The sequence below is a fragment of the Somniosus microcephalus genome, chromosome 17 (assembly GCF_052327205.1).
Source record: "Somniosus microcephalus isolate GS21.2 chromosome 17, FLI_Smic_1.0, whole genome shotgun sequence".
NCBI classification, from domain to species: Eukaryota; Metazoa; Chordata; class Chondrichthyes; order Squaliformes; family Somniosidae; genus Somniosus; species Somniosus microcephalus.
This window is the reverse complement of record NC_141003.1, coordinates 42115846-42143831: the sequence shown is the minus strand read 5'-3', so window position 1 is coordinate 42143831 and position 27986 is coordinate 42115846. Positions and strand designations below refer to the sequence as shown.

The window sequence follows — 27986 nt, the reverse complement described above, 5'->3', positions numbered from 1 at the left end:
CGATAAATCCCCAGGGCCTGATAATCTACATCCTTGGGTACTTAAGGAAGTGGCCCTAGAAATAGTAGATGCATTGCTGATCATCTTCCAACATTCGATGGAATCTGGAACAGTACCCATGGATTGGAGGGTAGCTAATGTAACCCCACTATTCAAAAAAGGTGGTAGAGAGAAAACGGGGAATTACAGACCGGTAAGCCTGACATCGGTAGTGGGGAAAATGCTAGAGTCCATTATAAAAGATGTAATAGCAGAGCACTTGGAAAACAGTGACGGGATCGGACAAAGTCAACATGGTTTCACAAAAGGTCAATCGTGCTTGACTAATCTACTGGAATTTTTTGAGGATGTAACTGGTAAAATAGATAAGGGAGAACCAGTGGATGTGGTGTATCTGGACTTTCAGAAGGCCTTCGATAAGATCCCGCATAAGAGATTAGCATGTAAAGTTAAGGCACATGAGATTGGGGGCAAAGTATTGACTTGGATAGAGAACTGGTTGGCAGACAGAAAGCAAAGAGTTGGAATAAATGGGTCTTTTTCCCGAAAGGCAGGCAGTGACTAGTGGGGTACCGCAGGGATCGGTCCTTGGAGCCCAGCTATTCACAATATATATAAATGATCTGGACAAGGGAACTAGATGTAATATCTCCAAATTTGTAGACGACACAAAGCTGGGTGGGCGTGTGTGCTGTGAGGAGGGTGTCAAGAAACTCCAGGATGATTTGGACATGTTGGGTGATTGGGCAGAAACATGGCAGATGCAATATTACGTGGATAAATGTGAGGTTATCCAATTTGGTGGCAAAAACAGGAAGGCAGATTATTACCTAAATGGCAATAGATTGGGAGAAGGGGAAGTGCAACGAGACCTGGGTGTCCTTGTGCACCAGTCGCTGAAGGTAAGCATGCAGGTGCAGCAGGCGGTTAAGAAAGCAAATGGTATGAGAGGGTTTGAGTACAGGAACAAGGATGTCTTGCTGCAGTTGTACAGGGCCTTGGTGAGACCACATCTTGAGTATTGTGTACAGTTTTGCTCGCCTTATCTGAGGAAGGATGTTCTTGCCATGGAAGGAGTTCAGCGAAGATTCACCAGGCTGATACCTGGGATGGCAGGAATGACGTATGAGGAGAGATTGGGTCGATTGGGCTTGTACTCGCTGGAGTTTAGAAGAATGAGAGGTGATCTCATTGAAACTTATAATATTCTGACAGGACTGGACAGACTAGATGCAGGAAGGATGTTCCCGATGGTCGGGGAGTCCAGAACCAGGGGACACAGTCTAAGGATTAAGGGTAGGCCATTTAGGACAGAAATGAGGAGGAATTTCTTCACCCAGAGAGTGGTGAACCTGTGGAACTCTCTACCACAGAAGGCGGTGGAGGCCAATTCATTAAATATATTCAAGCAGGAGTTGGATATATTTCTTAAGGCTAAAGGGATCAAGGGGTATGGGGAGAAAGCAGGGACCAGGTACTGAATTTGGATGATCAGCCATGATCGCATTGAATGGTGGAGCAGGCTCGAGGGGCCGAATGGCCTACTCCTGGTCCTATCTTCTATGTTTCTATGATTTGAGTGAGTTTTTTTTTAGGATTTTGAATGGAATTGATAAGGTAGATATAGAGAAACGTTTCCCACTGGTGGGGGGTACATAACCTTAAAATCAGACCCAGGCCACTCAGGCGAGAAGTTAGGAAACACTCTTCACAAAGTATGGTAGAAGTGTGGAACTCTCTCCCACAAAAAGTAATAGATGCTAGCTCAATTAATAATTTTAAATCTCAGATCGATAGATTTTTGCTATCCAAAGGTATTAAGGGATATGGAGCCAAGGCAGGTGGATGGAGTTATGATACAGATCAGCCATAATCTCGTTGAATGGCGGAACAGGCTCGTGGGGCTAAATGGCTACTTCTGTTCCTATGTTCCTCAGCTGTCAGTGATTAAGTAGGATATTCAGCAAAAAACATTCGTCGTCAAGAGTGAAAATAAGGCAGCTTCAATATACAAAAATAAGCACGAACTTCCAAGTAGAACTAGATAGTTGCTATAGACCGAACAGTTGCATGGAATTTCCATAGTTCTCCGATCTCCCGCTGCAGCTTCAGTGGAAGCCTCAGAGAAACGGCGTCAACAGCCTTCTCCAGGGGTTCCATAGAAGTTATGGCAGGAGATCGGGGATCCCCATGGAAATTCTACCCCAGTATATCTCAGTGTAAATATACAATATCATACTAAACGGACCCACACCAATGACTACTTACAATAAAGGCAATTACTGAAGTGTATACAGAGTGCCAATTTGATAAGGCTGACAGGTTTTTTAAGAAACTGGTAACTGGTTTGGCACCTCGTTCTGAAAGTAAATGAAAAAAAATGATCCTGTAGCCTTTCATTAATATATTCAGATCAATAAAATTCCCCCTTCCCCTTGTGGACAAGAATTACTTTTATTGTAAATTACTCTTTTTGTTGCTCAGAATCCAGAATAGTTACCAGAACATTAATTATAAGGTTAATTATAGTCACAAAATGCAACATTGAACAAAATGACGTCTTGTAAAACATTCCAGAGCCCATGGCTTGGAATTGCACTGCAAGATGCGGAGCAATCTGGATAGGAAGCCGCTGGTTTTGCTAGTTTGAGAACAAACCTTCATTACAATAGAACACTTCTGGAATTACATTTTACAGCTGTTCCGTTCAAAAAGTGCAATATAGAAGGAACTTGCATTTTATGGCACCTCATCACATCATAAAATCTGAAAGTGCTTCACAATCAAGGGGTTGGCACACTAGAATAATACTCTCTCTTCTTGCCCCACCCTGTTTAATTCAGACCTCTGCAGAAAATGTTGACAGGCTGTTCTAAACAAAGACCGAACGTAGCGGAACATTTTACTATGGGCACATTTTAAGCAAGATTTTCAATTAAGTTCAAGAACTTTGAAAACAACTGCAGACATTCATATTCTCTTTTTTGGGAAAGGGGAGAAGTATAACTGAAGCTTAATTGATACATGCAGCTCTATATTGTTCTTTCCAAAATTAAATCTGCTCTTACAAACTCCCTACACCATTTTTATTCAAGTGTTAATTTGATGTCAGAAAAATATTACCTATTAATAAAAGCCATTTAAAAATATGAAGGATTGCAATGCTCTACAAGAAAAAACACAGTGCAAGGTGAAAAATACGTTTCTAATCATGATTCCAGTAATCCCACCCTCTTTTCACACATGATAAAAACAGAAACCCTTTCTCTCCTACCCACAACACAAATATGTGCATATGGACAGTTTACTTACTTAATCTTCTCATATTTTCAGTTAACCTAAAGAAATACAAATTAATGAAACACCAATTAAAGTCATAATTATTGTACTTTGACATACTTTAAAGATACAAAACTAACTGTAAACAGATCTTCAGATACTAACCCAGAAGTTAAGGCTTTGATATCACTCATTTTCACCTCCTGGGATGCAACTGCTCCAAACACTTCAAGCTCTGCATTGGTAGCTGCACTATTCACATGTATTGAACTTGGTTGTATATTAAAAATTAAATACTCTAGGACACAGAGAAGGATACTCATTGAAAAGAATGGGCTAACATCACCACTTGCTTTTTCAAAGCCAGCAATCATTAATGTTGCCTGAACCTTTCTCTACGGTTTAATTCCCTTCCACAAGGATTTCAGACAATAACAAACATTAATTATTAAAATAGCTCATCACTGTTTCATTTATGCTCCAGCTGTTCCACAAAACCAATATATTCTGCGAGTACCTCATGCATGGAGATGCCACCTGTGGCTCACTGCAGCTCCTCTTACAGATAGAAAGTTACACTGCGTTGCAAGAAGCAGCAACAAGAAAAACATTCTGCAACAACTCAGATTATTTGCAAATAGCTCAGTTTACAAATTCGTTTTTTTAGTGCAGCCATTACCTCTTTTAGGAGGAAGTTGAATTTTCCAAGTATTGGGAAAAAATTGCTCCCATTAGGATTTCATACTTCCCTTGTTTCTAATGTCCTAAAGCAATAAACACAAGAGGTGTAATTTGGACCAATGGGGGGCTAAATTGGATAGCTCCCAAAAATGTGTGTGGGGAATCGCAATGCTCGAATAACCATGCCTGTTGATTGAAATGCAGACAGCATGCCAACTTCGTGCTGCCTGCTCATTATAATGATTGCTGTGTGCAGCCAGCGCTATCAGCACTGTTCATTGGCGGCAGGCATCAGCAGGGGGCCAAAAATGTTAACTTCCTAGCACCACTTAAAGCTAGCCTGGACTGCTTAAAGCTAGCCTGCACCTCTTAAAGGGGAGGTGCATTGCAGCTGGCGCAGTTGCTGGGAGTTGTGCAGGAAGTGAATCTGTCCTGGGAAACAGTGAGGAATGGCACAACAGGGGGAGATAGAGGAACAGATATGTAGGCAAATCTCAGAAAAGTGCGAAAATAATAGGGTAATAATAGTGGGGGATTTCAACTTCCCCAATATAAATTGGGATAGTCAGAGTGTGAAAGGCTTAGAGGGTGCAGAATTCTTAAAGTGCATCCAGGAGAGCTTTTTGAGCCAACATGTAGAAAGTCCTACAAGAGAGGGGGCGGTACTGGACCTAATTCTGGGGAATGTAGCCGGGCAAGTGGTGGAAGTGTCAGTAGGAGAGCATTTTGGCGACAGTGACCACAATTCGGTGAGATTTAAGGTGGTCATGGAAAAAGACAAAGACGGCCCGGAAATAAGGGTTCTAAATTGGGGGAAGGCCGATTTTAATATGATAAGGCAGGATCTGGCCAAATTGGACTGGGAGCAGCTACTTATAGGAAAATCCGCATCAAAACAGTGGGAGACTTTCAGAAGGGAAATAGAGAGAGTACAACGCCAACATGTTCCTGTAAAGGTCAAGGGTGGGACCAACAAGCAAAGGGAACCTTGGATGACAAGGGATATACAAAAATGCATTAGAAATAAAAGGGGGGCTTTTGGCAGTTACAAAAGACTAAAGACGGAAGAAGCCCTAGAGGAGTATAAAAAATGCAGGGGCATACTTAAAAAAGAAATTAGGAGGGCGAGGAGGGGCCATGAAATAACACTGGCGAGCAAAATAAAGGAAAATCCTAAGATGTTTTATAAGTATATTAAGGGCAAGAGGATAACCAGGGAAAGGGTAGGGCCCATTAGGGACCAAAGTGGCAATCTGTGTGTAGAGCCAGATGATGTAGGCGGGGTTTTAAATGAATTTTTTGCATCTGTGTTCACTATGGAGAAAGACGATGCAGACATAGAAATCGGGCAAGGGGGCTGTGACATACTTGAACATATTAGCATCGAGAGGGAGGAGGTGCTAGCGGTTTTAGCAGGCCAAAAAGTGGATAAATCCCCAGGCCCAGACGAGATGTATCCCAGGCTGCTGTGGGAGGCAAAGGAGGAGATTGCAGGGGCTCTGACACAAATTTTCAGAACCTCTCTGGCCACAGGGGATGTACCAGAGGACTGGAGAACAGCTAACGTAGTACCATTATTCAAGAAGGGTAGCAGGGATAAACCAGGGAATTACAGGCCAGTGAGCCTAACATCTGTGGTAGGGAAATTATTGGAAAAAATTCTGAGGGACAAAATTAGTCTCCACTTGAAGAGGTAAGGATTAATCGGGGATAGTCAGCATGGCTTTGTCAAGGGTAAATCATGTCTGACAAATCTGATTGAATTTTTCGAGGGGGTGACTAGGGGGGTGGATGAGGGAAATGCTGTGGATGTGGTTTACATGGACTTCAGTAAAGCTTTTGACAAAGTCCCGCATAGGAGACTGGTCAAGAAGGTGAGAGCCCATGGGATCCAGGGTGCCTTGGCGCGTTGGATCCTAAACTGGCTGAGTGGCAGGAGGCAGAGGGTGATGGTTGAAGGTTGCTTTTGTGACTGGAAGCCTGTGTCCAGTGGGGTACCTCAGGGATCGGTGCTGGGTCCCTTGTTGTTTGTGATCTACATAAATGATTTGGATGAGAATGTAAAAGGTATGATCAGTAAGTTCGCAGATGACACGAAAATTGGTGGGGTGGTAAATTGTGAGGAGGAAAGCCTCAGGCTACAGGACGATATAAACGGGTTGGTCAGATGGGCAGAAAAGTGGCAAATGGAATTTAACCCTGAAAAGTGCGAGGTGATGCATTTTGGACGGACAAATAAGGCAAGGGAATACACAATGAGTGGTAGGACCCTAGGAAGTACAGAGGGTCAGAGGGACCTTGGTGTACATGTACATAGATCCCTGAAGGCAGCGGAACAGGTAGATAAGGTGGTTAAAAAGGCATATGGGATACTTGCCTTCATTAGCCGAGGCATAGAATATAAGAGCAGGGAGGTTATGATGGAGCTGTACAAAACGCTGGTGAGGCCACAGCTGGAGTACTGTGTGCAGTTCTGGTCGCCTCACTATAGGAAGGATGTGATTGCTTTGGAGAGGGTGCAGAGAAGATTCACCAGGATGTTACCTGGGATGGAGCGCCTCAGCTATGAAGAGAGGCTGGACAGGCTGGGGTTGTTTTCCTTGGAGCAAAGAAAGCTGAGGGGGGACCTGATTGAGGTGTACAAAATGATGAGGGGCATAGATAGGGTAGACAAAGAGGAACTTTTCCCCTTAGTAGGGGGGTCAATAACAAGGGGGCATAGATTCAGGGTAAGGGGCAGGAGATTTAGAGGGGATTTGAGGAGGAACTTTTTCACCCAGAGGGTGGTTGGAATGTGGAACTCAATGCCTGAAAGGGTGGTAGAGGCAGGAACCCTCACAACATTCAAGAAGCATTTGGATGAGCACTTGAAATGCCATTGCATACAAGGCTATGGACCAAATGCTGGAAAATGGGATTAGACTGGACAGGGATGGATGGGCGGCGCAGACACGATGGGCCGAAGGGCCTCTTTCTGTGCTGTAAAACTCTATGACTCTATGGGAGGGAGCAGGCTCCAAGGTTTTCGGATGTTGCACTGGAAGTCTTGGTGGAGGAGGTGGAAAGGAGAAGCGATGTCCTATATCCACAGGGGGGCAGGAGGCCCTCCAGACACACGGTCAAAAGGCAGTGGGAGCAGATAGCCGTGAAGGTTAATACCAAGAGTTAAGTCCCAGGGACCTGGATGCAGAGCTGCAAGAAGTTCAATGACCGCATGCAAATGGTCAAGGTCAGTGAATGCATCTTCAAATGCCATATCCTACCAACTGCACCACTAGCCTCAGCCACTGCTCAATTCACCACACCCCGATCATTCACCTACCAACAATCTCTATCAATCAAGACTCAGACCTAACATTCATATGCTTCACCTCACCCACAGGACACTTAGCACTGCTGCAATTATCATACCCATATCTCTCAGTTTGCACACACTGCTAGTTATTCATCCATGATACCCACATCACCCAAACAGATTGCACAACACTCACCGACACATTTCCCTCTCTTTTGCAGGCCAAGGTGGCGCACAACAGAAGGCAGCATGAGCTAGCTGGAGGGGGACAGGCGCGGCTGCATGTCCTAACCCCCAAGAAGGAGACAGTGCTGGACATTATTGGAACGGCCACTGCTGAGGCCGTGGCCAGCGGTGGGGCTAAAACCATCGAAGATGATGGTATCCTCATACCTAATTCTCCTTCTCACATCCCACTTCCTCCTCACTGCATAATCTCTTCTGATCTACAAGCTGCAGATGGTGCAAGCATGCACCTTTTACGCTTGCTACCTGTGAGGACCATTAAATAAGAATGTTTGTATGTATATTGGAAATTATGTCAAACTAAGTATTTCTACATTAAATTTTATTGAAGTACTGATAAGAATTCTATGTACTGGCCGGAAACGGGAACTGCAACAGAGTGAGAAAGATTGAAAGAGCTGGGGCTCTTTTCTCTAGAAAAGAGAAGGCTGATCTGATGGAGACCGTTAAGATTATGAAAGGGTTTGATAGGGTAGACATAGAGGAGCTGTTTCCACTTGTGGGGGAGACCAAAACTAAGCGCCATAAATATAAGATAGGCACTAATAAATTCAATAGAGAATTCAGGAGAAACTTGTTTACCCAGAAGGTGTTTAGAATGTGGAACTCGCTGCCACAAGGAGTTGAGACGAATAGCATAGATGAATTTAAGGGAAAGCTAGATAAACGCATGAGGGAGAAGGAACAGAAGGTTATGCTGATAGGATTAGATGAAGTAGGGTGGGGGCGGCTCGTGTGCAGCATAAACCAGTTGGATAAACCAGTTAGGCCGAATGGCCTGTATATTCTATGTAATGTTGCATTAATGTACAGAAGTATTGCAAACTGAAGTATTCTGTCTAGAGATCTTGGCTTCTGAAAGCAGAGGCTCTATTTCTTTATATTTAATAGAAGAAGCACTGTGCCCAAATTGATATGTATGATTTATTTGCATTTGCTGTTTGTGACATAGCAATTTTTTTTAAAGGACATAATGGATCAACATTTAATGAAAGCAGAAAATGATGGAAATGGACATCCATTCAATCAGCATCAGAAATACAGGTCAAATTTTGAGTAGGAACCTTCATCAACGTTCAACTTTGTTCTATTTTTGTGTGTTTGGTGATGTCGTCCAGAATTGACGATAAAAGATGCAGAGGTCAGGGCCAAAATTAGCACCAATAATTCTTAAGTGAAGAATAAAACCAAAGTTTGTAGAGGCTGGGTCAACATAGCTACATAAGAGGATGAATATTTCGTATCTGCAGGGAGAGGCAACTTCTTTCACGAAGGATTCAATACGGCATTTACTTTGTTTTAGCAGCACGTTAACATTAGGACTACGGGAAGATTAGCACAGTCCCTGCGTCAAGACAACATTCAGATTCATGAAGCATACCACATTATTATTTTCAATAAGGATTTTTTTTAAATTGGCCCAGATTTTACTGTGAAAATAATGGTGAGGCTAACACCACTCATATGCACAAATTGGACAGCAAGCGCAGGTGCGCAGTTGAATGCGAAAATCCATAAGTTGCTGTCCAAGATGGGCTGCTCCTCCATAAGCGGTGCAATAACAGCATCTTGCCATCTGGCTCCCATTCAAATGTATTGAACAGCGTAAAGTTCTTGTACTGATATCATAGATAAGGACTAAACTTTCCAGAAATATTAGGGCTTGTCCATTCCAATCTATGTAGCCTTTTAACAGCATGGTGGGTCTTAATTACTGACAAACAGCCTCTCTAGCATTGAAAATGAACTTTTACAAGTGTGGAGTGTTATTAGCTTTTAATTATTGTTGGAGATTAATATGTAAATTTTTAAAAACTTTTTCTTTCTCACTTTTACCTCTCTTTCTTAAACCAATCTTTCTTTCCCTTTCTCTACCGGATTTGATATTGAATTCACTATTCTAACTTAAAGAAAGACTTGCATTTATATAGCGCTTTTCACGACAACCGGACATCCCAAAGTGCTTTACAGTTAATGAAGTACTTTTGAAGTGTAGTCACTGTTGTAATGTAGGAAATTAGGTAGCCAATTTGCGCACAGCAAACAGCAATGTGATAATGACCAGATAATCTGTTTCTGTTATGTTGGCCAGGACACCGGGGATAACTCCCCTGCTCTTCTTTGAAATAGTGCCATAAGATCTTTTACGTCCACCTGAGAGAGCAGACGGGGCCTCAGTTTAATGTCTCATCCGAAAGACGGCACCTCAGTCAGTACAGCGCTCCCTCAGCACTGCACTGGAGTGTCAGCCTAGCTTTATGTGCTCAAGTCTCTAGAGTGGGACTTGAACCCACAACCTTCTGACTCAGAGGCGAGAGTGCTACCCACTGAGCCACAGCTGACACTGTCAACTTACACTTCCTTGTTCAGACTCGCAATGCTCATTAACGATTCTTCAATCTGATTGGTTAAGGAGATACACAGTTGCTTGCCCTGTTCTGACAGGTCCCAGATGCCCTAGAGGGTGCTGCGCCATTTAGATGTCCCACTGACAGCAACTTGCCATGCAAAACCCCATGGAAAGTCTATGGGCAAGTGCAAGTCTGTAGGAGTCTACGTACTCCTAGCAAAAAATACTGAACTCGGAGAGGTTCAACAGAAAAGGTTTAATTGTTGAGACTGCATGTTGAACACAAAATGGCGTCAGAGACGACACCAAGTCCGACTGCCTTTCATCAGTCCACAGCTTCGACTGCTCCTCCCCCGCTCTGGGCTTAACTATGTTGCAGATCAAGTTTCTTAAAGGTGTGATCCTTCTTAAAGGCATGACGCCCGATTTATAGTCTACGGACCGAAAAGCGGATTGTGTCCTTTCTGTGATCGGTACGCCACACACCTCCCCCCAGAATCCGCTAGTGGGGAGTGTACGAACCGGCGTGGCGGCTTGATGGCACGGCCAGAACAGCTCTTGGTGTCGGGAGCAGGGCGGTCGGACGCGTCAGGCTCTTAGGCGGTCTGCCCCGCGGTGGGAGTTGGCCCACTTGAACGGGTTCGTCGGGCTCTAGGTGCGCCAGCTTGAGCCGGTCGACCGACACCTTGTCAGTTCTGCCGCCCACTTCGAGGAGGAAGAACTTGTTCCCCGTCTGGAGTACCTTGTAGGGTCCGTCGTATGGGGGCCGTAGAGGTCCTCGGTGGGCGTCATGGCGCACGAAAACAAATTTGGCCATGTGCAGGCTAGGTGGTACGCGGGTTGCTGGTTCGCCGTGCCAGCCGGTGGGTACCGGAGCGAACTGTTGTGCTCGGTTGGCGAAAGCGCGGCGTTGCTGGTCAGCCGACCAGGGGGTCATGGCGGTGGGCAGGAACTCTCCGGGTACGCGCAGTAGCTGGCCGTACATGAGTTCCGCCGCCGAGGCTTGCAGGTCTTCCTTGACCGCGGAGCGCAGGCCAAGTAGCACCCACGGGAGGCGGTCGATCCAAGCCTCGTCCTCGAGGCTGGCGCGGAGGGACGCCTTCATGGACCTGTGGAATCGCTCGCACAGTCCGTTGGCTTGGGGGTGGTAAGCCGTGGTGCGGTGAACGGCCACCCCGAGGTTTCGGGTGATGGCGGCCCACAGATCAGAGGTGAACTGCGGGCCTCTATCCGACGTCATGTCGGAGGGGACGCCGAACCGAGCGACCCAGGTACCGATGAACGCCCTCGCGATGTCGGCGGTGGTGGTGGACGTCAGTGGAATGGCCTCGGGCCAGTGGGTGGTACGGTCCACGATTGTCAGCAGGTGCGTGTGACCTTGTGATGGCGGCAGGGGGCCGACGAGGTCGATGTGGACGTGGTCAAACCTTCTTTCTGGCACGGTGAACTCCTCGAGTGGGGCTTTGACGTGCTGGTGGATTTTGGCACACTGGCAAGCTATGCAGGATCTGGACCAGACGCGCACATCTTTGCGCAGGCCGCGCCAGACAAATCGGTTGGCCACCAGTCTAATGGACGCGCAGGTGCCGGTGTGTGAGAGGCCGTGGACGATGTCAAACACCCGTTTTCGCCAGGACTACGGGGCTGGGTTGCGCCAAGGAGGTGTCGCATTTGACTGTGACGGCAGACGGGCCGCAGGCGACGTCGGTCAGTCGCAGCCCTGGGAGGGTTGTGGGCGCGGAGAGCAGATCGGGGTCGGTGCGTTGCTCCGCTGCCAGTTGAGCATAGTCCACTGCCAGGTGGGCGCCGTGGACGGCGGGGCGGGATAGGCAGTCGGCCACCACGTTGTCTCGACCGGAGACGTGCCGGATGTCCGTGGTGAATTCGGACACCGCAGCGAGCTGGCGTTGTTGCCTGGCTGACCATGGGGCCGCAGATTTCGCCATCGCGAATGTCAGGGGTTTGTGGTCAACAAACACGGTGAAGGGGCGGCCCTCCAGAAGAAATCTAAAATGGCGGACTGCCAGGTACAGTGCGAGGAGCTCGCGGTCAAAGGCGCTGTATTTGGCCTCCGGGGGGCACAGTTGGCGGCTGAAAAAGGCCAGCGGTTGCCAGGCCCCGTCGACCCACTGTTCGTACACGGCGCCGACCGCGTGGTCGGAGGCGTCCGTGGTGAGGGCCACCCTGGCGTTGGGCTGTGGGTGAGCGAGCATGGTGGCATCGGCGAGCGCCTTTTTGGTCGAGTCGAAAGCGGTCAACATGTCCGCCGACCACTCGCTCGCCATTCTGTCTTTCTTACCCCGGAGGGCTTCGTATAGGGGCCGCATGAGGGAGGCCGCTCTGGGAATGAAGCGGTTGTAAAAGTTGATCATCCCCAAGAACTCCTGGAGGCCTTTGATGGTGGTAGACCGGGGGAACTGCTGGACGGCTTGCACCTTGGCGGGCAGGGGAATGGCTCCGTCCTGCGTGATGTGGTGGCCGAGGAATTCGATCCTGCTCAGGCCGAATTGACACTTGGCTGGGCTGATGAGCCCGTGCTCACTGAGCCGCTGGAACAGGGTGCGGAGGTGCTCGATGTGTTCCTGCTTGGAGGAACTAGCTACCAGGATGTCATCCAGGTAGACAAAGAGGAACTTCAGGTCCCAGAGGACCGAGTCCATGAGCCGCTGGAAGGCCCGGGCCGCGTTTTTGAGGCCGAAGGGCATTCGGAGGAACTCGAATAGCCCAAAAGGGGTGATTATGGCCGTCTTGGGAACGTCCGTGGGGTGGACTGGCACCTGATGGTAACCACGCACCAGGTCGACTTTGGAGAAGACTGAGCGGCCGGCCAGTCTAGCCGAGAAGTCTTGAATGTGCGGTATGGGGTACCGATCCGGCGTGGTGGCGTCGTTTAGGCGCCGGTAGTCCCCACAGGGGCGCCATCCCCCGTCGGGTTTGGTGACGACGTGGAGTGGGGAGGCCCAGGGGCTGTTGGAGCGGCGGATGATGCCGAGCTGCTCCATTGTGGCGAACTCGGCCCGCGCAATCTCCAGCTTGGCCGGGTCCAGCCTGCGGGCGTGGGCATACACCGGTGGGCCTGTGGTGGGGGTGAAGTGTTCTACCCCGTGCTTAGCAACTTTCGCGGAGAAGGTCGGGTAGGTGAGGGCTGGGAACTCAGCCAGGAGTGCTGAGTAGTCGTCCGTTGAGCGGGCGCGGCACTGCCACGCCATTTCGGTGGGTTGGGGGGGGGGGGGGGCCATGGCGCCCGGGATAGGTGACATGGCGTTCATGTCCACGAGGCGGCGCTGAGGCATGTCGACCAACAGGCCGTGGGCGCAGAGGAAATCCGCACCGAGGAGCAGGGAGAGCATCTTGGCGGTGATAAACTCCCAGTGGTAGCGGCGGCCTGCGAGGTCGATGGTGACGGTGCGGGTGCCGTACGTCCGGATGTCGGTGCCGTTGGCGGCAGCCAGCGTAGGGCCGCGGCCGCCTTGCTGGATCTCGAGGGCGGACGCGGGGATGATGCTGCGCTGCGCGCCCGTGTCGCATAGGAAACGGCGTCCGGAGGCGCTGTCCGTAACGTACAGCAGCGCGCCTGCTTACCCCACGGCCATCGTGTAGGCCGGTGTGGGGGCGGTTGGAAACGTGCAGGGATGGCTGCAGCGGCGTGCCCGTGCGCCGAACCGGGTATGGAAGTAGCAGTAGCCCTGGGTCGGAGGGCTTGGGGGACGTAGGGGCCTGGGGGGCCTAGTGGCCAAGCTGTGTGGCCGCACGATAGAGGGTGGAGCGCGCGCCGATGCTGCGGAGGCCAGGTCGGGGGTGACGGCATGGTTGGAGCCGGCGGACAGGAGCTTATCGGCTTCGTCGGCCAGGGCCTCGAGGTCCGTGAGGCTGGACGCCATGATCGCCAGGCGGATGCTGGCGGATAAAGAGCGTGCGGAAGAGGGAGCCGGGCAGTTTCTCGTCGGTCAGAGCAAGCATGTGTGAGAGCAAGTCTGACGGCGTGGAGTCACCGAGGCCCGGGAGGTCGAGGAGGTGGCAATTGCGCAAAAATTGGGAGGCTGTGAATTTTTTAAGGAGCGCGGCCTTGAGATGTGCGTACTTGCCTTCCTCCGAAGGGTTTTGTAGTGTTGTCCAGACTTTCGTGATTGTGGAGCTGCCCAGGGAGGCGAGGAGGTAGTCGTACATCGTTGCGTCGGCGGTGATGCCGCGGAGTCGGAATTGCGATTCGGCTTGAAGGAACCAGGCGGTGGCTAGGTTCTCCCAGAACTCCGGCAGCTTCACAGAAACTGCGTTTGTGTCAGCCATGGTTACGCTTAGGAGTCGTCCTGAGCGTCGGGGTCACCAATGTAGGAGTCTACGTACTCCTAGCAAAAAATACTGAACTCGGAGAGGTTCAACAGAAAAGGTTTAATTGTTGAGACTGCATGTTGAACACAAAATGGCGTCAGAGACTACACCAAGTCCGACTGCCTTTCATCAGTCCACAGCTTCGACTGCTCCTCCCCCGCTCTGGGCTTAACTATGTTGCAGATCAAGTTTCTTAAAGGTGTCATCCTTCTTAAAGGCACGACGCCTGATTTATAGTCTACGGACCGAATTGTGTCCTTTCTGTGATCGGTACGCCACAAGTCTAACATTCTCTCCGAACAGCAGAATCCAGCCCAGTCAGCTCTGGAAAGTCCTTGTAACAACTATTCTATTTTTTGTGTGGTTTGAAGCCTCAACATCAAAAGAGATACTTTCTGGAGGGAAATGTGATAATAGCTTTGATAACCCCAATAGTGCTTCCAAACTGTGTACGTCAGCCTGAGCTGAAACATTAAACTTCATCAGATGCTGTAAAAATGCAGCTCTTTACAGCCCAAAATAAGAGCCAAGTAAATTACAGCTTACTGACTCAACATGCCAAAACTAAGGCAAAGAGTGTGATTATCCCAAGATTACTGACAACCATGAGACATTTTAAAATGTCTTCTGACGGAGTTGCTATTTGGATGAGGCCCAAGTTGAAACATATTACTTTAGCCCAGAAGGCTGAGCCAGATGCCCCAGCCTTGCATTATTGGAAATACCTCAGCCTGCTGTTATAGGTCAAGAGAATCAGAGAAAGATTGCTGGGTAATGTAAGAATTTGGCCCAAAAATTACTTCATGGGCTACAAACATGTAATGCATTCAACTGAAATTCCCCTCTCCCCTATTTTAGCAGAAGTGTTAACATGTTTAAATGGGTTAATTCTTCCACTAAAATACCAGAGAGGGGCTCTTCAGATGTGCAAGTTAAGCATTCACATGTTATTACAAAGTATTTACAGCACAGAAACAGGCCATTTGGCCCAACAGGTCCATCCCACCGTTCTTCATCTAACCCCATCAACATATTCTTCTATTCCTTTCTCCCTCGTGTGTTTATCTAGCTTCCCATTAAATGCATCGATGCTAGTCGCCACAACTACTCCTTGTGGTTGAGAGTTCCGCACTCTAATCACTCTCTGGGTAAAGAAGTTTCTCCTGAATTCCCTATTGGATTTATTAGTGATTATCTTATATTTATGGCCCCTAGTTCTGGTCTCGCCGCAAGTGGAAACATCTTCTCTACAAACCCTTTCATAATCTTAAAGACCTCTATCAGGTCACCCCTCAGGCTTCTCTTTTCAAGCCCCAGCCTGTTCAATCTTTCCTGATAGGTATAACCTCTCAATTATTGCAATAAATGTTTTCTGCACCTTCTCCAGTGCTTCTATATGCTTTTTATAATATGGAGACGAGAGCTGTTCACAGTACTCAGTGTGGTCTAACCAAGGTTCTATACAAGTTTAACATAACTTCTCTGCTTTTTAACTCTATCCCTCTAGAAATGAGCACCAGTGCTTTGTTTGCTTTTTTTTTAAATGGCCTTATTAACCTGCATCGCTACTTTGTGATTTGTGTATCTGTACCCAAAGATCTCTTTGTTCCCCTACCCCATTTAGACACTTATTTCCCAAGGAGTATGTGGCCTCCTTATTCTTCCTACCAAAATGTACTACTTCACACTTATCTATATTGAAGTTCAGAGTCATAACGGCACAGAAGGAGGCCATTCAGCCCATCGAGTCTATGCTCTGTAGAGCAATCTTATCAGTCCCACTCCCCCGCTCTATCCCCGTAGCCCTGAAAGTTTATTACCCTCAAGTGCCTATGCAGTCTCCCCTTTAAAACATCGAGTGTGTCCACTTCCATCGGCAGAGAGTTCCAGGTCATCACCACTCACTGCGTAAAAAAAGTTTTCCTCACATCCCCCCTGTATCTCTTGCCCAAAACCTTAAATCTGTGTCCCCCCAGTCCTTGTACCATCAACTAGTGGGAACAGCCTTTCCCCATTTAGCCTATCCAAACCCACCATAATCTTGTACACCTCTATCAAATCACCCCACAACCTCCTTTGCACTAATGAAAACAAATCCAGCTTCTCCAACCTGTCCTTGTAGCTAAGATCCCCCATCCCCACCCCTGGAACCATTCTGGTAAATCTCCTCTGCACCCTCTCAAGGTCCTTCACATCCTTCCTAAAGTGTGGTGACCAGAACTGGACGCAATACTCCAGTTGTGGCCTAGCCAGCGCTTTATAAAAGTTCAGCATAACCTCTCTACTTTTGTACTCAATACCTCTATTTATGAAGCCCAAGATCCCATATGCTTTGTTAACTACTCTCTCAATATGTCCTGCCACCTTCAGGTACCTATGCACATTAACTCCCAGGTCACTCAGTCCCTGCACACTCTTTAAAACTGTGCCATTAAGTGTATATTGCCTCTCCCTGTTCCTTCTGCCAAAATGCATCACTTCACACTTCTCTGTATTAAATGCCATCTGCCATTTGTCTGCTTATTCTGCTAGCCTTTCTATGTCCTGTTGCAGTCGATTGGTATCATCCTCACTGTTTGCCACACCCCCAAGTTTGGGGTCATCGGCAAATTTAGAAAGGTTCAGCATAACCTCTCTACTTTTGTACTCAATACCTCTATTTATGAAGCCCAAGATCCCATATATATCATATAAATTTAGAAATTCTACTCTGTATTCCAATATCTACGTATATATATCAAAAAAAGCAGTGGCCCCAGCACTGACCCTTGGGGAACACCACGGTCTACCATCCTCCAGTCTGAAAAACAGCCATTTACCACAACTCGCTGTTTTCTGTCCTTAAGCCAATTCCTTATCCAAGCTGCCACTGACCCACCTAGTCCATGAGCCTCAATTTTGTTAACCAGCTTCTATGTGGTACTTTGTCAAACGCCTTCCTAAAATCCATGTAGACAACATCCCCTTCATCAATCCTTCCTGTTACTTCATCAAAAAATTCAATTAGATTAGTCAAACACGATCTGCCTTTTACAAATCAGTGTTGGCTCTCCTTAATTAGCTTAAACCTCTCAAGTGCCCATTAATTTTTTCCTTGATTATTGTTTCTAAAACTTTACCCACCACTGATGTTAAACTGACTGGCCTGTAGTTATTAGGATTGTCCTTACACCCTTTCTTGAACAATGGTGTCACATTTGCCACTTTTCAATCCTCAGGCACCTCCCCTGCATCTAGGGAAATTATGGCAAGCCCTTTCCATTATCTCCTCCCCCAATTCCCTTAGCAACCTGGGATGCAAGCCATCTGGACCAGGTGACTTGTCCATTCTAAGCATACCCAGCCTTTCTAGTAAATTCTGTCTATTAATTTTCACCCCTTCCATTGCTTCTACCTTTTCCACTTCTACCGATATTTTGTCAGCATCCACCTCCTTAGTAAACACCGATACAAAGTCCTCATCGAGTATTCTAGCCTTGCCCTGCACCTCTAAGCATATATCATCACCTTTGTCTCTAATAGGCCCCACACCGCCTCTTACTGCCCGCTTACTGTTTACATGCCAGTAGAAGATTTTTGGGTTCCCTTTTATGTTAACTGCCATTCTACTCTCATATTCTCTCTTTGCCAATTTTATTTTCATCTTCACATTCCCGCTCAACTTATTGTATTTGGTCTGGTTCTCCCTTGAAGAATTCTCCAGTCATGCATCATACACCCTCTTTTTTTGTTTCATCATCTTCTCTATCTCCCTCGTCATCCAAGGAGCCCTTGCTTTGGTTTCCTTACCCTTCCCTCTTGTTGGAATGTACCTAGCCTATACTTGGAACATCTCCTCCTTAAAGATCACCCACTGTTCCGTTACAGTTTTTCCTGTCAGTCTTTGGTTCCATTTTACCCTGGCTAGTTCCTTTTGCATCCCACTGAAGTTTGCCCTATTCCAGTTTGCCAATTACACTCCAATTCTGCAAGTTTATTAAATGTCTTCCTATATTTTAACCGCAGGCCTGCTCTGCATTATCTACAGCCCCCAATTTGGTGTCATCCACAAATTACAAAATTATACTTCTGATTCCAGAATCCAAATCGTTTATGTAAATGGTGAACAACAGTGGTTCCAGCACCGATCCTTGTGAACACCACTTCCTACCATTTGCCAATCTGAGTAACTATCTTTAACCCTTACTCTCTGTTTTCTGTTTTGTAGCCAGCTGCTATTGGTCTCCTGACTCCACACGTTCTGAATTTAGTCATGAGTCTCCTATGCAGTACCTGATCAACTTATTGGCTTTTTGGAAATCCAAATATTTCTATTGCATTGCCCTTATCTACCCTTTCTGTTACTTCCTCAAAGAATTCAGTAACGGTTGGTCAAGCATGACCTTTCATTTTGGAATCCGTGCATACTCCTATTATATTTTCAGTTTCCAGATGTTTTTCGATTGCATCTTTGAGTAAAGATTTCATTTTCTTTCCTACCACTGATGTTAAGCTAATTGGTCTATAGTGTTATTATCCCAAGGAGTAATTTCAGGGCCCAGGATGTTCCATGTCCCAGCAATCTTTCTATGGTTCTTGTCCTGTAACAGTTCTAGTGTCAACAGTTTAAGTAATATGCAATGAAAAGGTATCTTGACTCTAAATCTTCTGGGCTAAGATAATACATTTCCAAGTCTTCACTTCAGCTATAAGTGATATAGATGTGGGAGGTGCTCTTAAAACTAAACACTGAACTAACACTTACATAATAAATGTTACAGCATCGTTTTTGCAAGGTGAGGCTCCCAGTGTGGAGCGCCCTTCGATGAGAACATAGTGCTCAATTTGCAATGTTCCCAATCTAATGACTAGAAAATTAGGAGCACCATGAATTGGCCATGCTGACCTCTGCATCCAATTTTTGAGATACATTCTCTGCACCGGGAGACTCACCATGCAAAATGTAACCTTATATATTCACTCTGGTTGACCAAGAATTAAGGATTGGCCTGTGGTAAGGACTTTCATGCAGTAGGGAAATAAGGGGGCATAAAGTGACATACCACTTAACTCTTGCAATTTTCAGAGTAAATTTTCCACAGGGACATCAGTCTAGTAATTTTCCTTCCTTCCCCATTGGTTGATAGACCAAAGTACATAAAAGATAAACATATGAGGTGGAGGTGTAACCATCTGTGTCAATAGATATTGGTGCGGATTATGTTTTATGCATTTCTGCAACTTGCATCACAATAATATCAATATATTAAAAAATGGTTACCAAAGTAAGATTTGGTTTGAATTTCAGTTTTAAACACAACTAGAAAGTGTGCTGACTTTAGTGATCATAATTCAGAATGTTACTTATTTATTATTAGAATACTTAAGCTCTGAACAAAATTTCAAAAATTCAGTTTTACAGTCAGCTTGACATCTCAACTGAGAAGGTCCAAGATAGTCTTGCAAGTTGATCGAAGGACTCAGTGAAGATGTAAAGACCTAAAACTAAGTAACCGACGGCTCTTTGGGTTCACCGAACTCATCTAGTTCCAGTTCCAACGTCACATTTTAACATTCATAAATAGTTATTTGGGATGTCTGGATGTACGATAAATCAACAGAACGTAACAGTTACTACCAAATAAGAGGTCCTAAAACCTGATATTACAGCAAACAGATGACCAACGTGTCACCTAAGCTGCATGGGCGCGCATCGATCAGGAGATCCCGTGCAGAGTGCTCACTAGTTGTTGCTGCTGGAAAACATACTGCTCAAGCGTGGCGGCACAGCAAATATAAAGGGACCACGCAAAAAGAAAAAATTAGAGGGAACATTGCAGATGATCCACTTTTTACTGAATAGATTCAAACAAAACCAAGGGGGGAAAATTCGGTATCGCCCCATTTGGGGCGCCGTTATCGGCCGTGCGCAAAGTTCAGCGCCTGGCGCTAATTATCGCCTCCGACAGCAAACTTGGCTTTTATCACCCCTGGAGGTGATTGGAGCACTAAATCAGGCGCTTCACACCTGTCTTAAGGCGCAAAAGCCGAGGAGTGAGGCGCTACCTCAGAGTGCTGGCGAAGCAAGGAAGGGCAAATCAAAATAAACCTGCAAAGTGCTGCTCAGTACTCAAAACTCCTTCACACAGCGTTGAATCTCTCCAGAAGTCTCTCTCTCTCTGACTGCGTGGTGCAAAAATGTCACCGACAAAAAAAGGCAGGAAGCTGTCGCCTTTAAATAGCACTCCCTTAGTCCCTTTCCGACAGCATAACGCTCCCCTCAACCTGTCGTTGCTAGCGGCAGGCGGTAAGGCAGGGGGCGCCACTCAATATCCGGTCCGGGGCGATAACGGGGCGTTGCGCACTCGAATGACGTCACAATCTGCCGCTGTTTAGCGCCATCGCAAAATGTCTAGTTAATTTCGCGAGCAACACAAACATCGCCGCGCCGGCCTCTAGTTGCTTTGCACCCCAATTGCCGCCCTCTTAAGGCGCTAACAAGAGGCGCAAACAACTGAATTTTTCCCCCCAAGCCTTTAATAGTTCCAACCTGTTGTAATGAATGAAAACACTTACTAGATACTGCACAGCACTACCCTGTTTGTTTTTGAAAAAGTGACAGATCCAATTTGGTAAAAGTAGTCAGAAATCTCAATGAAAGGCTCCAAAGTGATAACAGTTACTGAATTTTCTGTAAAGTGGAGGTCTAAAAGAAGGAATTGTGGTCAGTTATATAATTAGCCAATGATTGGATGTCTAACCTGCAAAACATGTTTTCAAGCCGGGTGTCCTGGACCACAGGCAGTCCACAAAGGGGTTCCAGAAGGCTCATATCATCAGATATCTGCTGGTCTATCATCTGACCACTTACTAGTATATATTATCTCTGCATGCTAATTAAATACAATTTCTGCAATGATAGCACAGTTTTCCTTTTGGAATTTAAAACTGGTATTTTGGAAGTTATATACAGGGTCTGCAGGAGTCTGTCAATATCTGCAGGGTATACCCCAAACAGAAAAGTTTGAAAACTGCTGACCTGCAGCAACACCTATGGAACAAGTAGCATTTATGCTATCTCACATTACATTTCAGCTGTCATTTGGACCAGGAAAAATTGGTTCTGCCAAAATATTCAGTAGATTTCCATAGCATAGTAAAATGAAAACAGCAACCAAGGAATCTATAAAAGCTAGAGTGCCACTAAACTATAGTAACTGAAGAGGATCATACCATATCACTGGACTTGTACGTGGTAATATTTACAGGAAACTTTGGTTTATCCGGAGGTTAACTGTCCGGAATGCTCGAGCCACCGGCAAAAATCAGGAGCCGTTTCGTTAGGTTTTTTTTCTTTTCGTTGCTTTTTTTTCAACCAGTCAGGCTCTGCAAGGTCTCGCTGAAGCTGTTGCTAAGCTACAGAGACGCTTGCAAGGTACGGCCGACTGTTTAGAAGCTGTAGGGTTTGTTGCCAGATACGGAGCTCAAAATCTCCATATGTTTCAACATTAGCGCTGGTTTGTCCGGCAGTTTTGATGGGACGGCAACAGCTCGGTCCCATCGGTGCCGGATAGCACAAAGTTTCCTGTATCTTTGAATATATAATGATCTACCAAACTTAGTTCTCCTACCGTTTAGCACTAAGTGGTTCTTCAGTTTCTACAAGGTTCTCTTCTTGTTGGAATTGAAAATCCTCAATGTACTCTGAAAACTTCTCAAAGAACCATTTTTGAATCTTGGAGTAGAATGTCCAACCACGTTTTTCTAGAAAATTTCAAAATTCAAGTTATCAAAGTACAAAACTGGTATTATGCCTTTTAAGAGCAATAAAAATCCTACTGCAGTATTAACTAATTTGGCAGATCAAAAATCACAAATTGCAATAATTTTATGAAATTCTGTGCTGGTTATTTAACAAGGAGACTGATTATGGCAAAGTAGCAATTCAGTTTACCCAGGAGTGCAGCATTTTTAAAAATTCAAACACTTCAAAAACACTTGAAGTAAATAATTGTTATTTTTTTTTATATTATTACATATTTTGTACTAGTACAACTGTGTATCTTTAGGCTCTTTCAATTTGACTTTCTAATATTTTCTACTGAAGTATAAAATATTGCATTACACATTAGAAATGTAGCTTCTCTAACTCTGGTAACTTTTGTTTTGCATCCAATGAAATCGTTAGCACTTTTATAGGAAGTATATGATGAGATTAATGCTGTGGCATCATGTTAGGACCGTGCAGGGTCTTAATTAATCTTTTCCTGCTGCTAAGCTAATGATCTAATTTACTTGGAGACAGATTATAATCAATTTAAAATGCAAGGCTAAAATTCTAATAAAGTATTTTGACTTTAAGGAGATGTTAGATCCTACTTCAGTAAGTTCAGCAAATGTCATCCACTGAGGTCACTTTATCTAAGCTCAATTACAGCCATGATGATGCACGTGCAGAAAGACAAATAGGAATGCTATAGCAAAGTCCTTCCAGTTCTCATCAACAGTGAACTAGTCATTTTAAGGATGCATGGTCTTCAAGAAGAAACAAAGAACATGCATTTATATAGCACCTTTCACATCCTCAGAACGTCCCAAAGTGCTTCAAAGCCAGTGAATTACTTTTGAAGTACCATCAATGTTATGTAGGCAAATGCAACAGCGATTTTGCACACAAGCTCCCACAAATATTAAGTGAGACAATCCCTTTTAGCGGTTTTGGTTGAGAGATAAATACTGGCCAGAATACCAGGAGAATCCTTTACTCTTCTTTGAATAGTGCCACAGAATCTTTCACATCCACCTGAACAGGCAGATGTGTGTTCGTTTAATGTTTCATGCAAAAAACGGCACCTCCGACTCTCTCACTACAACACTAAAGTGTCAACCTAGACCATGTGCTGGAGAGGAGTTGAACCCAAGACATTCTGACTCTCATGAGGAAACTCTGGTGGCACTACAACAGGGACATCACTGTAACGCGAGATGATCCAGCAACTGACCTTAAAGGGGCAGAAGTGTCCTTAAGGTCAGAAACCAAGACCCATTGAAGGCCTCGGCAGAGATTAAAGCCTTCAACGGGCAAGGCCATGAGGACAGAATGGAGGGGGTGGAGGCTGCTACACCGGCCTCTCTCTCCACGGGGCATCTCTGGGCAGTTACCGCTGCTTCTCTGGGTACACTACCACTTTCCCCATGGCAGCCGTAGGAAGTGGAAGCGACATGGGAAGAAGGAAGGAAAATGCACTGGGACCCAAGACCAGCCCCCTCTGCCATAATTTGCATGTGGTGAACAGGGTTGGAGCAGGCAGTAATCCCTGTGGAGGCCAGGAAAGAGAAATCCTGGTCAGGATGGTGAGGTAGCAGTAACCTTCACCACCCCATTTTCCCATGGTTTCCGGTGCAATCTTGCCCGCTTTAGAGCAGGATCATAGAGAAAAGTGCCCCCTTAGCATCCAAGTTGTGAACCAGCCCATTTCGATGACGGGAGACGAGATCCTGAGGGTGCTTTGGTGGTTGTGACCCAAGGCTGTCTAGAACTCGGTAATGTGAGGCTGTCAGGCAGTCAGTTGAGCAGCTGTCTGAGGCAGTTTATGATCAATAGTCCGAGACTGAGGCTGCCAGTGATCTGGAGAGCAGGAGAAAGGATGCATCGGATGTGAATAATACTGCCTTGAGCCTATGGGAACTCACTTCTTGCTAGGTTTGGCACGATTCTTCGGTGTGGCCATGGCTCAGTCTTGATGTTCTTTGTCTTCAGCTGGGAACTGGCGTCAGGAGCACTGTCAGCCAGCTTACCTACTCCCCTCATTAAAAAAAAAAGTATTTGGAAAACCCTTGTATACAAATGTACAGGACACATAAAAATCCTCAATTGTGTCACCTGTGCGTGGCACCACTATAATGAAAATTACATGTCACTCTTCTTCCCAAAATGCAAAAAGCTTCCCAAATACCTATTTCCTGAAGACAATGGTCCTTTAAAATGAAGGAAGGATACTCACATTTCAAAACTCAGTGAATATGAATTTACTTGTATGCATTTCAAGTTTTTTTTTTATATATAAGTTACTAAATTTGTTTGAGTCAATACACAACAACCACAATGAATGACACAATAAGTTAATAATTTTGCATTTTCTAATTCCAGTAGAAAATGTTAACAGTAAACAACCAAATACATCATTCTTCCATGTAAAGGTTAAAAATAAAATCCTGTCCGAAGCAGAACTCAAAATTTATCAGTAGGTTTTCAATGTGAGATATGGAAAAGTTAATGTCATGGTAATTCAAAAATTTTAAAAAGTGATAAGTTTACTAAAACAGTTCATCTTTCTTAAAGCATAATTCACAGTAATGTATTATGTCACCACAAGATACAGCAAAAACACCTCTTCCGGTCTCCAAGCACTTCAGTTTTGATATACTGATGTCCGGAACCCACAACATGAAATTCTCACAAATCAACCAGCTTATTTTGCTCGAGTACAACAGCCTCAAACTACCAGCTGCCGATTTGTGAGAAGTTGCTCGAGTATCAGTGTGGAAATTCTGTTTCCTATTGTCCTTAATCTTTAACCAAATATTATGCATTACTTTTTGGCACAAGACAAGCAGGGAGATGCATTATTGGACCACTCAAACACATCAACTGGTTTTGTTTTAAACTGTTTATAGAGTCATATCTGATTAGAGATTATATAGTTGCCTGCCTGGTGCCAGGGTTAAGGATATCTTGTCGCGGCTGGAGAAGAACTTGGAGTGGGAGGGGGAGGATCCAGTTGTCGTGGTCCACGTAGGAACCAACCACATAGGTAGAACTAGGAATGAGGTTATGCTGAGGGAGTTTGAGGAGCTAGGATCCAAATTAAAAAGCAGAACCTTAAAAGGTAATAATCTCTGGATTGTTACAGGAGCCACACACAAATTGGCATAGGGACAAACAGATTAGAGGTTTAAATGCGTGGCTCAAAGAGTGGTGTGGGAGGACGGGGTTTCAGTTCATGGGGCACTGGCAGCAGCACTGGGGAAAGAGGGAGCTGTTCCATTGTCCTGGCAAATTGAATAACTAGGGCAGTAGACAGGGCTTTAAACTAATGAGGGGGGGGGGGGGGGAGGATTCAGGAAAGAGTAAATTTAAAAGCAGCAAGAGGAAGGACAAGGCTCTAGAGCAGAGTAGAGTTTTGGGTAAAAATAAGCAGAGCGGGTCAGGAAGGGAGAGAGAGAGTAACAAAGGTAATAGGGCATCAGTGACTATTTGCAGATGCTGGAAACAGGTGGTCAGGTGGCATCTGTGGTGAGAGGAAGGTACGGTTAACATTTCTGGCCTTAGGACCCTTAGTTAACCTGAAATGTTAACCCTACCTTCCTCTCTCTACAAATGCTGCCTGATCAGCTTTTTCTATTGTTATCTTGATGAAGATCTGCTGTAAAGTTCCAGCTATGCACCAATGGAAATTAACCTAATTTTTAATTTTCTACTTTATAATTTTTCCCTCACATACTGTCATTCCTCCTCCCTATTTGGGGATTTTGTTCCTTTGTTACCATAAAGTGCTATCTGGGTTTCAACCACTGTTGAATACCTTTTAACCAGAAAGATAAAAAGACTTGGATCCAGCAAGAGTAGGTGTAACTGACAGAACTGAAGCCTGAATTTTCCAATTAGCGTTAGGTTAATGTCAGCATTAACCAGTTTAAAATGAATGCATTAATGTGGCATTTACCAATCGGAAAATCTAGGCGTTATCAGAGTGGTACAGTGAGGGAGGAATACGGAGTTCTTTGTGCCCTACACTAAGACTAAGTTCTTCATTAATCTTTCATTCCACACAGTGAGATGCTCAAGCTAGGTTTGCCAGAGATTTATATTGACTATTAGCAGGTGGTAAATCTAGTTTAATATATCCATCTGCACAGCAAAATCAATAACAATGTCACGGCCTTGAAATAGAGCCATTCTCTTGACATCCGAACATGAAGTTAAAGCAATAGCAGTACATTTTTAAAGCATTTCTGTATAGTATGGTATCTAACCTTAGTGACAAGCTGGCTTTTTGCAGCAGATCCAGCAAGCTCCAAAACTAGATACACTATTTCAACATGGGAAGGCAGGGAAGGAGGATAATTGCTGGAGTACCTGCTTGCAGTGGGAAACCTCACATGCCCCTAGTGCATGTCAGAAAATAGTGCCCAGTTGAGCTTGTGATTTCCAATATTTGCTGCCAGCAAGTGAAGTTCCCCATCATGACCTTATACTCGTAAAATAACACCCAGGATACAAACACTTCTATCAGCTGTGCATGGGCAGTCAGGGACATGCAACTCATTCACCTGGTGGATTTTAAAAGTGATGCTATTCTCTTTGACCATTACACTATCCCTACAGATTGAGTGCCTCTCTCTGTGAAAGACATGCAGGAAATATACAGCATTAGACAATGAGTGGTGATCTTCAGCACTGATGAGACCAAGTCAATGATGGTCAATAAATATTGACCATAACCTTTACCACAAGAAATAGATTGGTTTCAAATTACAAGGGAAGCAGAAATATAGGCAGTTCCAGTGGTTTTTATCCAAGAATCTGACTAAGAACACAAAGGAAATTGCTGTTTAATATGAAGCAACATGGCCAAACAGTACACGGCATTCCAATATACACCAGGCACAAAGGAGTAGATGCCACTCCCTAAAGTAAATATCCTCTGTAAACAATGATCGTTTTATATTTACAATTCAAAACAACGAAAGCATAAGAGTTCAGATCACATTTGTATCTCAGCAGTAAAAATTGAACACCTAGCATTAGTTTAAATATGAAACTTTACCCAAATACAGCAATTAAAATTAATTCTCCACCTTGTTCGATAAATTAAGAAATTTCGATATCCTGTTAGAAGAGAAGCACACACACCCTGGCAGTTAGTGAGTTATGCGGATGCATGCTGAGAAATGCTGCACATGCTCAGACTGTGGTATCGAGTGAACTGCATGCAGTGTGATAGTTCTTGGAAAAATATCAACTGCAATTCCAAGCTTTTCAGAGAGGTTGGTTGAGGCGTTCAAATTTAAAATAAAAGTGCTCGGAGACACAGGAGACAATTTTAGAGATGAGATTAATCATGTTATTTGTGAAGTATGCATTTTTCTAGATAAGTTACAAACCTTACTTTGAGCCCTTAATCAGCTGAACGGGGAAAAACGACAGATGAAAAAGTTTTCAAAAAATACTTTGAGCAATTTGATTAGTACACCTTCTTTCTTTTATTGGTTTCATATCATCTAACTTGAATGCTGCCACCCAGCCTTCCTGGGTTGCAATTTATTGTGCTGTTTAATTTTCAAAACAAACTCAGCAATAACTTTAGCAATTTTACTGAGGAATCCCTTCAGGAACATGTAAATCGCCAATCGATAGCCAAATCCATTCAGGATTGATTACTTTTATAAATCGTTGATAGTTTCTCATCAGTACTTTCTAGCTACTTTGCTTGCTTTTGATTTGTACATTCCCTACCTTCTCAGTTACAATTTGATGCCGTTTTACTGGAATTAATCAACAAAATGTGACAAAGGAAGTGTGAAGCCAATGTGATGGGAAAGTGACAGACAGGAAGTGCAGGCAGATGCAGCTTTTACATAGATCTCAACACTGACGTCTGGATTATAAATTGCACTATACAAATTACATATTTATATATTAACAGACAAATTCTTGACTATCTTGCAATCAATATTTTTGATTTCACATTTAATCAGTGAATGAATGATTTAATTTGATGGTGTACAAATACTTTCAAATTAACAATTCATAGTTTATAAATA

The 27986-nt window shown here is 45.0% G+C and overlaps 1 protein-coding gene across 7 annotated transcripts in view; it reads right to left on the bottom strand.

Moving 5' to 3' along the window:
• Nucleotides 1-27986, bottom strand: part of gramd4a (GRAM domain containing 4a) — a 179016-nt gene that overhangs the window by 45304 nt on the left and 105726 nt on the right. For 5 of the 7 annotated variants that reach the window (XM_086010287.1, XM_086010288.1, XM_086010284.1 and 2 more), the window contains 4 exons: nucleotides 23853-23957; nucleotides 21791-21923; nucleotides 3313-3338; nucleotides 2269-2360 (listed from right to left, as the gene is read on the bottom strand). In XM_086010287.1, coding sequence (XP_085866413.1) covers nucleotides 2269-2360; nucleotides 3313-3338; nucleotides 21791-21923; nucleotides 23853-23957 — 356 coding nt within the window. The remainder of the gene's footprint in view (nucleotides 1-2268; nucleotides 2361-3312; nucleotides 3339-21790; nucleotides 21924-23852; nucleotides 23958-27986) is intronic. The other 2 variants (XM_086010289.1, XM_086010290.1) reach the window with 1 other exon arrangement.